Raw genomic sequence first — 10,948 nt, 5'->3', positions numbered from 1 at the left:
ATTAGAAGAATATCTACTTTTTCCACCCCCTGTACACAAGAGAGAAAGAGAGAGTGTCTGTGAGAGAGACCATATACCAATGGACTACAGCCACTAAACCTACTGGGGATTAAAACTTAAAGTCACACTTCAATTTCATCCCCTAAGGAGAGATCCAATTAAAATAGGGAATATTGTTATCAGTGCTTTTATGTTTAATTCTACTTGTCCTAATTTTTAACCTTTTTTCAACTGTTTTTTTGTTTATTTAACCCTTTCAACACAGAGGCCGTAGATTTCCTGCATCCTAATCCATTTCAACTCGATTGTCGGTATGGCTGTCTTGACTAACTTTAAATAAATTTTCGTAAATCGGTAAATTTTTGCTTTTTCTGCAAAGGAAAATAATATCCTGTGCACAAAATCAATAGCAATGAAGTAAAAGGTATTTGCAAGTGCTTAATAAAAAATTTGAATTTTTTTACAATTTACTTCTTAAATGTTATAATTTATACTTACATTTACACTATAACAATACATGGGCAATTAAAAATATAAATTACTTGACAGATTAAGTTAATGATGGACGATTCTAATAAAACTTACACTATAAAACAACTAGTAAAATAAATAACACGTGCAAATTGTAAATAAAAACAAACAAATTAATAAAACAAATAACATTAAAGTATAACAAGTATAAAACAAACAGTTTAATAAAAATCAGTTTACAATTAATAAAAACAATTACATTAAACAACATTTACATAATATAAAATGATTATTTGGAGATCGTGAGATGCAGTCTGGTGTGACGTAGATTTTAGAAAAACATTTTCTTTATCATGCCAACGTTCCGATCTTCATTGAGATCATCGTCAGGGCCTGGGATTTATAAACATTGCTTAAATTTTACAAATACATTTAGGATGTGAAAAAGTGAATTTAAACAATGCTAGAACATTTTAGATTAAAAAAAATAAATTTATACAATAATAAAAATTTTTAGATTCATTCAAAGTATTTGTATTCACCCAAAGTGTTTGTTTTCTGTGTAGTTGTGTCATTCTTGTGTGTCGTGTTGAGAGTGCCAGTGAGATATTGATGTTTTATATATGTATATATATATATATATATAAAATTTATATATATACAAATGTCTTTCTATCCCGACTTCCTTCCCCACCTCTTCAAAATTCAATGTATATATACATAAAACAGCAATATCTCTTTGGTTCTCTCAACACGAGTGCACAGAGACCCAGCAAAGAGATAAATTTTCAATAATTTTAACGTCTTGACTTGTTAAATGAATGTGGCTTCCTTTTTAAAATAACATTAATACTGCTAATAATATTTTTTGTACTCAAGAGTAATGGTGAGAGTTAGAACAACAAAAGGCGTGACTCATTATTTATTTTTTTACTTTTAACAACTAGTATTTAAATCATAGGTTTTGCTTTTATCTTATGTGGTAATGGGTTTGATTTGTGACATTTCCTTTGGGTTCGTGTTAATAATTTACATTGCAAACATATTTAATTGCCTACCTGGTCCTAGCCATCGATTGTACACATAGGAAGGAAGTTTGGACATAAAATCACTGCTGGATAGCAGAATATAATTTTCTTTTACTTTTACATCTCAGTGTTTTTATATACTTTGAGCAGTTTTGAAAAAAAAAATCCTAATTATAATATAATGTAATATTTATTAGATAGGGAAATTTGTTAAATAACAAAATTTTACACGGTTTTCTAAAGTTCTGTAAATTAAAATTAAAATTATAGTTAAATGTTTTTTTTCCTAGGGGTTTTCTTTTTTAAAAAATCATAAATAATAACCATAATACAAATATTTTTTTTATTGTTCTGTAAACTTCTAAAGACCTCGGTGTTATTTTTGACCGCAAATTAATTTTTTTGCCTATATTGATTGCATTAAATCTTCTAGTTTAAAAATGTTGGGTTGTTTTACCCTGTTACTCTTCTGATCTCAACCCAAATGTCTTGATCACTCTTTACATATTGCTTGTAAGATCAGTGTTTGAATACTGTTCTCCTGTTTGGAATTGCTACACTGTGAAATCTGTTTATAAACTTCAATGTGTACAATTTTAATTTCTCAGAAATCTTGCCTATGCAACTACTACTGACAATTTGATCAGTGCTTCAATTTACTTCCCCTGGAGACAAGAGAGACTCTGGTCTGATTTATTATTCTTTTCAAAATAATTAACTACTATATTGACAGTCAAATTAACTTTTCTGTACCGAGCTACTTGTCTAGGCAAGATTGTTCACATTTTCTACCATTCTACAAACTATAGTAAAAATACTCCTATTGACAGAAAGATGCATTTGCCAATAACTTTCCAAATCTCACAATTTTTCTTTTTTTCTTTTTCTTCATTCTACAGTCAAAGGTGCAGACATGTTAAATCTTGAATTATTATGTCGAATTTTAAGTTAAATTATCTTTCATTATTTCTATAACAATGTTTTTCATTTAAATGATTTAACTTGTCCTTCTGTATATGTATGTATATATTTCCATATTTAAGTTTATATTATTTATAATTAAATTTTTTATTGAATAAATTCAACTGAATATGCACAAAATACTCATTTTTATTTATTTAATCAATATAATTTTATACAATTGTTTTCTAATATTATTTATATAATATTTTAAAATATATTATTTTACAATGACATTTAAAAAAATTAAATTAACAATGATAAATGTCATCTTTTTTAGGGATATTTATTTAGTACATTATTTTAATTTTCTTACTATATATATTGTTTGATACTTGAGTAATTTTTTATTTTGTTTTCTTATTTTTGCTTTCATATTGTATATTTCTTATTTAAACTCATTTTGTAAATTGGATTAATTGTGTAAAATATATTATTATTACTCTTTTAAAAAAACTCCTGCACAGCGTGAAATGTTTTGTAGAAGTGTTGCCTTGGCAACACAGTTGTCATGAACAGTTGTGCACAGTGGATGAGTGAAGCATATGGCAATATTTATACTAGTTTTATTGTTAACCAACATTTTATCCATTTTCTGGGACTTAAATAATACAGAATGCAGTTGAAACTTTCTTTTCCAAAAGATGCTGAACACAAAGACACAGTCTGCTGCGTTTCTTGGAATAACACGGATGAAGTGATGTCTTGTGGGTAAGACGCTAAAAAGTGTTTCATTCTATTATTTTTCATTTGCAAAGATTTTTGCCGGAGGTACAATATATCAAAGAATTCTCAGTGTTTTGTGTATCAATGCAGTCAAAATAAACACTGAAGACATTTTACATATTTTCTATAATGCTAAAAAAAACAGAAATTTATGTTTCCACATTATTTTTATTCCTACAAATAAGATTATTTCAGGGATGATCATTTGTTAATGAAATGGAATTTAGTAACCACAGATTCCCAAAAAATATGTGAGCTCCCAAGTGATGTGTATCCGATCGATTTCCATTCATTCTCAAGAAACCCGAGTATAAGGAAACAAGGTCAAGACCAGCTATTAATAACATCATCTGATGGTAAACCGATGAAACAATATCTGAGTGGGATGAGAAAGTAAAGTTTTCGAAAACTGTTTCCAGGCAAGTTCCACCTTGTTGGAAAAAGCGGTCGTATTGAAAAGAGCGTAGAAGCGCACAAAGGCGCAGTACTTGTAGGTCAGTGGAGCCCGGATGGATCCAGCCTTTTGACAAGTAATGACAATTATGAAAATAATTGTGAATTTTTTTCACCGCTTCCTTTTCTGTAAAGGTGGTGAGGACGGCTTTCTGAAAATTTGGTCGAGAAGTGGTATGCTGAGGTCTCTGGCAGTGCAAAGCGGAGGTGTACCGATTTATAGTGCTTGTTGGAGTGCTGATTCTTTACTAGTTATTTACACCCAGGGGAAACATTTAGTCATCAAACCTTTGGCGGCCAACACAAAAGCAAACAGAGTCAGTAGAATGATTGAAAGTTTTTATATTTTACTTATTTTGATCCATATTTAGTGGAAAGCTCATGAAGGTCTTATTCTAAAAGTTGCCTGGGATTATGTTAATGGCCGAATTATATCTGGAGGAGAAGATTGTCGATACAAAGTAAATTTGCTTAATAATAAAGTGCAAAAATTGAACTTTTTTTTGACAAAATTTGTTTTTTAGGTATGGGACAGTTTTGGAGCTTTGTTATTTTCAAGCATGCTTCATGAGCATCCGATAACTTCATTGGCTTGGTCACCAAGTGGTGAACTGTTTGCTGTCGGATCTTTTAACACGTTGCGTCTATGTGATAAATCAGGGGTAATGTAAGACAAAACTTTATTTTTATTTTTTTTAAACATTAAGCATGACATTTTAACATTTATTTGAAAATAAAACTTTTAACCCCTTACAATTAAATGTTTAAAAGTTTTATAAATAAAAATAATCAATTTTAGAAACTTTTGTTTGTGTGTTTATTTGTCAAAGTTGTTTTTGTTGTTCTTCGGATTGACGACAGTCCTGGAGACAAAATGTTTATGTCTTGTTTTCTTGGGTACACAATCTTACTCTGTTTATACTCCAGCTATTTCTAAACTGAATAAATTAGAAGACAATTAAAATTAATGTTTAATTAAGGGGTGTTGATTTTTTTAAATATTGGACCAAAATTACAGTGCAATAATTGCCAAACATGGTGTACTTTTTATAATTTTGATAGTACATTTAAACTGTAGCTTGATCAACTATTAAAGATGTAAGGCCCGAATGCATCAGTCAGAGGAAAATAACGAGAAATGGCAGATTAGAATATCGGAAACACCCGAGCAAGCCTTTTCACATTTTCACATTAATTCACAGACCTCACTACAAATCTGTAAATGTACTAGTAAATGATATTGTATTTTCAAAAGTATTATGTTTAATGCTATAACATGTTATGTAGCATTATAAATTTCAAATTTGTTAAAAGCGGGAAAATATATAGATGAAAATTAAACATAACCTTCAATAATATAAATACATATTGAGAAACATTGTGATAAGAGGGTCTCACATCTCTCCATCAATTTTACAAATTTATAAAAAGGATAAAACCAACAATATAGCACATGGATTATCTTCACTGAAGAATGTCCAGCATTTTTGACATATAAAACCAGTGTGAATAGGCGGTCAAGAACGATAGGATGATCAAACAATTTTTTTAAAAATTATTATGTTACTACAGTGCTAGGGTGCTACAAGCAGCATTATTGTGTAATCTATGTAATTTTGTATGTACAATACATGTAATCTATTAATTACATTCCTTGATCAATGGCACTTTAGTGGATAATCTAGAAGCATTTGGGATGATGCTTCTGGGATTTAAGGAGCCTTCTGCGGTCCGAGGACAAAGGTATTTGAATATCGGTGTACTAGTAAGGCTTGTTATGCAGTAGGGATCTTGGGCAATGGTTCAAAGGATTATGGACTGGAGAGTCTTTCTTTCGAAGTTGAAAAGCTTGGGTGAACCCCACAGTTTGATTTCGACCAGATTGGTTGTAGTTTGAGTAAATTGTCTGTTCAGTTTTATTCTTTTTAATCGAGTGAGGAGGTTCCAAATCTTCCAAGACGACATTGGTTGCTTGGAGAGGAATGGAGTTGTAGTAGTCAGGGGAAAGAGGTGATATGGTGAGGGGTAAAGTTTATTTGCTGAGATTTGGTTTTATTGAGTGATCTTCCATTTCTTGAACCGTTCTTCCAAACAGGAGAGATGGTCCTGTACGTTTCTAACAAAGAACCCAAGCGGCATTCCTGGAGGGGGGCCCAGTGGCACTGTTGAATGGTGTGGATAGGGATAAAAGAGGAGTTCACAAGGTCTTCTACACCTTGACCTGAATAGATCTGTTGTGCACCCCTGTTTTTATAACTCACTGGCCAGCTTCAGGTTGTTAATCAGCCTCATAGCTTTGCCAGAGCTTAGTGATCTTGCTTGCAGTTTTTCTTGTCCTAGTTGCAAGAACTTGCACCTACATAGACCTTCATAGAAACGTGTTCTATGATCACCTCCTCTTCCTGGCAGTAACTGCACAGTGTTTCTACTGTCTGTACTCTTATACGGTGCATGTGTTTTCTTAAGGGTGCTAGGAGTCCAACCAGAATCCTGGTTCGATTGCCATTGCCTCCCAATAATTCTTTTGTAGGTTTTGCAAATGGTCCTTCTATGAATCTCTTCTCCTGCCTTATACCAGGTTTTGGACTCATTAAGGATCCATTTTAAGATGTATCCTCTCTTGTGGCAGGAGTTCATGGCACAGTCCATGTTGGCTCCTTTATTGGTCAACATGTCATCCTTTTCGTTGCCTCTATGCCCCGAACCACAGGGGCCCATGCCACGATCAGGTCCTTAGTGTCACTGACTTCCGTCAAGGACTCCGTGCAGTTCCAACTCTTTGCCTTCTCCTCGCATAAGACTAGGGCCTTTATAGCTCCTGACTGTTAGAGAAGATGACTATCTTCTGGGAATTTATCCCTAGCCGTTTTATTTCCCTGGTGTAGTGTTCCTTCTGAATGGCAGAGAGACATTGCCAGAACCAGATTGATGGGATGGAATGACAATGAAGATTTCAAAAGACGGGATATTGTGTTTCAGGAGTTTTTCAATGATTCTGTAAAGTAACGACAGCAAATCAATGGCCATTGTTGGGCCAGTTTCCAATTGAATGGGCAGTAAGTAGTTGTAAGGACTGAGTTGTATACGGATCTCTGATGGAGTGAACGGTTTAGAGGGGCGTAATGGGTGGGATGGCTTAGGTCTGAGTGAAGAGTTAATATGTGGGATAAGTAGGATGCACATAAATATGTTTTATCAAGTGCTACACATAAAACTAACATGCTAAATATCTATATCTATATATGGATATAATAAATATATATAAAATTTGAATTTTGAAATGTTATTTAATTATTTTAGTGGTCACACTGTTTAGAGAAGCCCTCAACTGGTAGTTTGTACAGCATTGCTTGGTCGGCCGATGGTACCCAGTTAGCTGCAGGATGTGCTAATAACAAACTCTTGTTGGCCCATGTTATTGGCAGGTGAGATGCAATTCCTGCGAATTAGTTCAAGCAAATCACTAAACAAAACTGTTTACTTTTAGAAAAGTAGAATGGGGCCAGTTTGAAGCAGTGGCTACAAGAAGGAAGACAATTGTCGTTAATAATGTGGCTCAGACAGGTGAGGACACGATTGAGTTTCCTGAGAGAGTGATTCACCTCGCCCTTGCTTACAAGCATCTTGTGGTCATTACAACAACCCAATTCTACATTTACTCGACTAACAACTTGAACACACCGATCGTAATGGACCTGAGAGAAGGATCGGTTTCAATCGTTCTGCTCGCTGAAAAGTAAAATTGAATTTTCAATTATTATTGCATATTTTGAAAAGCATAACACCTTACCATATTTAGAAACTTTTGAACTTAGACAGTTTTTGTTGGTTGAGAGAACGAGCATTAACTTGTATAGCTACGAAGGAAGGTTACTTTCCTCGCCGAGATGGGCCAGCTTGAATCCTAGCATCCTGAATCCTCTGCACATTTCATTGGGGCCTGATTCTCTTGCTGTGCGCGATCAAGCCGATGAAAGAGGTACAGATTTCAACGTTATCGCCATTTATAGAGTAATGATTACACTCTGATTTTACAGTGATTCAGCTTTTTGACATAAACGGAAAAGAGCTAGGCCCATCTTTGCAGCACCCAAATGCTTTGGTTGAAATTGGCTTGAGTCATGGTGGTAATGCTTTAGATCGACTTATCGCATTCATTGATAGACCACGGGACCTCTACATCGCTACTGTCCAACCGAGGCTGTCTATTGCAAGGAAAATTGACAAACTTGGTAAGATAAATATTTTTTTTCTCAACTATAATTATATTACCTTTTAAAACAGGAAGCATCGTACAGTCATTCAAATGGAACTCTCATCTTAACATAATAGCAGCAATTCAAGACACATCTTTAATAATTTGGTACTACCCATATATATTGTTTGTTGATAAAAAATTAACAAGGAGGACTTCTGTAACAAAAGAATCAAGGTGAAATGAGCGTAAATGATTGTAGTAATTGACAAGTTTGACGTTTGATCAAATTTCAGTGAGTTTGGTCACCGTCCGAGTATCGTGAGCTTTATAGGCAATCATGTTGCCATAAGGAGGTCAGATGGAGCTCTCATAAATAACGGGATTTCTCCCTACGTTGCGATTTTACATGGATACGCTATGTCATCATCTTGGAAAGATGCGCTGCGTGTCTGTAGATTAGTGAAAGTCAGTGTCTCCTACAAACTTCATGACGATCTGTTATAACAAAATGTTTTAGGACGATGCTCTTTGGGCTTGCCTCGCTGTTATGGCGACTCAGGCAAAAGATTTGGAAACAGCTGAAGCTGCTTATGCAGCTATCAACCAATATGACAAAGTTTTGTACATACAGCATATTAGAGTAAATAAAAATACACTTATAAAAACATTTACATAATCGAGATATATATTTAAATGTGTAAATTTTAGGAAATTCCAATAAGGGCAGTTCAAAATGCGGAAATGTCACTGTTAGGTGGTAACATCCAAGAAGCAGAGACTCTTCTCTTACAAAATGGACTTGTGTTTAGGGCAATCATGTCAAATATCAACACACACAATTGGGAAAGGTATAAATTTTTCTTTTCAAAAGGAAGTTAATTTTTAACACATTATTGATCTTTATAGAGCTCTTGATATTGCTTTAAGACACAAAACACATATCGATACAGTTCTACTGTATCGCCAAAGATTCATGGAAAGGCTTGGAAAGGAGGAAACAAATGAAAAGTTCAACCAACTCAAAAACACGGTAAATTACTTTTATTATAACTACTAATATGTGAAACAGCCAATAATTTATTTATTTTTATTAGATCACGATAGATGAGGAGCAAATTGACAAAAAGGTTGATTATGAATTGAATAAAGAGTCTTTTTAAACAGCCTTGACATGTGTAAAAATCTGTGATCTATTATGTATAAAAAAATATGCACAACTTAAATTATTTTAGACAATATAATTTTATTTTTATCTATGTAAAATTGAAAATAAAAAAATTATTGTAAAGAGAGTCATTTTTTGTTTACCATTTAGTCACTGGTTAATTTTAGAAAATATTTATAAAAATTATCGTATGTCTCGTAATAACATTATTTTTTGTATTTGTCATAATTGTTTTAAATGTGTTTTAAACATTTTATTTTCGAAATGTCTCTCTTACAGACATCAGTTGAGTGTGGGGATCTAGTGTATTGAACATTAATCACTTTACTTTTAAAGCTGATTTGTAAGGGTTTGAAACTAAGATTTATAATAAGGATATAATAAATCTCAACCAACAGGCTATCTCCTCATTCCTGGATACTGGGCTCACACTGCTTGTCCGTGAGAAATTATTTAAGTGTATACCTCTTGTTCAAACTGTTTTCGACTCTTCCTGGCAAGCACTTAAGTAGGTTAATTTTCATTTCCGTAAATAAAACACAAAGCAAGAATTAGCCCAAAAGATAATGTAAAATACCACATGGAATCTAAACATGTAATAATTGAGAGCTTGTTCATCCATATGTCAATCAATTTATAATTTTATTTAATTTTGATCCCATGTTTTTTCAATGCAATTTTAAAAAGTTAGATTTTTTAAATTGTACTAAAAAATGTACTATTTGGTTTTAGCACAATATTGTTGGACAAATGTAAAACAGCTCTTACAATTCTCTATTTTCAAAAATATCAAAATTGCAGCCCCCCCCTTTCTTATACTTTATTATTTAACCACTTTTTAGTGAAAAAAATATCTAATGAACATATTTGTACAATTCAATATCTATTTAACATATTTTATAAATTAATCCAGGTACAATTGTTTACAAAACTTTTTCTACAAAGTACCATTTTTCAAAGAAAATTATGAGGTATTTTATTAAATTAACTTTTATCTTCTCTTACAATTATGCACACAACATTAGGTGCGAATGTTTTCTCAGAGGTTTCATTATAAGTATCAATTGTTTTTAATAGTACATGATAACCTTTCTTTTTTAATTAAATCCAGTAGTTAGAAGTAATTTGCATAAAAATATTTTATAAATTAAATGCATTCAAGTTTACTTAATAAACATAAATATGAATTTGGAAGTTATAAAAGTACTCCTGGGGCACACCAGCAGACACAGATTGCTGTTCAGACACAGAACTTTTTTGAAATTTATATAAATTTGTATGAATTTTTAAATGTGTACAGCGTTTATGTATGTTTGTGTTGTGTCTGTGTTTAAGAAGAAGAGAAATAACATTCTGGGAGTGGTGTCCCCCTAAGAATAATTTACATGAATAAATAAAGGAAGTTCCTTCTATGAAATTAAAAGTAAAAAAAGATAGAAATCTTGGCACAAAGTATACCAGTAAGGCAGGCCAGAAGAGAAAATTACAAGAATATTAAACAAAAATAACAAATGTTAACTTGAGGTCTCTGCTTGGAGGGAGAGGAGGTGATTATACAGGTGGGATTTAAAGGAGGAAAAGGAGGCAGCGTGACGAATAGAAAGGGGAAGGGAGTTCCAGAGTTTAGGGGCTCGGATCAGAAAGGATCTTTCGAAGGTATGGGTTGTATGTTGCGGAAGGATAAGGTCGATTGGGGATGAGCGGGTCTTACGAGTGAGATGTGAGGAGTTGAATTGGAGGGATTGGATGATGTAAGGAGGACGACGAGTGTGGATGGACTGGAAAAGAAAGCAACCTAGGAAATACTGTGCACGGAAGGAGGGGAATAACCAGGAAAGTTGGGAATACAACCCCGACACCCGGGATCCCTGTGGGGTGTCGTACACAATTCTTACACAACACTTCATAATACGTTTCAATCGCGCATATGCCACACAGCTATAATCG

General features: G+C 33.0%; 1 protein-coding gene across 1 annotated transcript in view; it reads left to right on the top strand.

Annotated features, from left to right (window-relative positions):
* The first annotated feature begins 2,966 nt into the window (after window positions 1–2,966).
* LOC106665591 (intraflagellar transport protein 80 homolog) overlaps window positions 2,967–10,948 on the top strand; it is a 29,604-nt gene continuing 21,622 nt past the window's right edge. Inside the window, exons 1-16 of the mRNA XM_024227010.1 lie at window positions 2,967–3,170; window positions 3,381–3,541; window positions 3,605–3,715; window positions 3,774–3,955; window positions 4,010–4,099; window positions 4,163–4,300; window positions 6,939–7,063; window positions 7,126–7,374; window positions 7,454–7,617; window positions 7,676–7,870; window positions 7,923–8,070; window positions 8,130–8,301; window positions 8,354–8,476; window positions 8,545–8,684; window positions 8,743–8,866; window positions 8,931–8,986. Of these exons, the coding sequence (XP_024082778.1) occupies window positions 3,076–3,170; window positions 3,381–3,541; window positions 3,605–3,715; window positions 3,774–3,955; window positions 4,010–4,099; window positions 4,163–4,300; window positions 6,939–7,063; window positions 7,126–7,374; window positions 7,454–7,617; window positions 7,676–7,870; window positions 7,923–8,070; window positions 8,130–8,301; window positions 8,354–8,476; window positions 8,545–8,684; window positions 8,743–8,866; window positions 8,931–8,986 (2,273 nt within the window). The 5' untranslated portion in view covers window positions 2,967–3,075. The remainder of the gene's footprint in view (window positions 3,171–3,380; window positions 3,542–3,604; window positions 3,716–3,773; window positions 3,956–4,009; window positions 4,100–4,162; window positions 4,301–6,938; window positions 7,064–7,125; window positions 7,375–7,453; window positions 7,618–7,675; window positions 7,871–7,922; window positions 8,071–8,129; window positions 8,302–8,353; window positions 8,477–8,544; window positions 8,685–8,742; window positions 8,867–8,930; window positions 8,987–10,948) is intronic.

Source organism: Cimex lectularius, unplaced genomic scaffold, assembly GCF_000648675.2.
Source record: "Cimex lectularius strain Harlan isolate CLEC.00 unplaced genomic scaffold, Clec_2.1 scaffold104, whole genome shotgun sequence".
Classification (NCBI taxonomy): domain Eukaryota; kingdom Metazoa; phylum Arthropoda; class Insecta; order Hemiptera; family Cimicidae; genus Cimex; species Cimex lectularius.
This window is presented reverse-complemented; position numbering and strand designations above follow the sequence as displayed.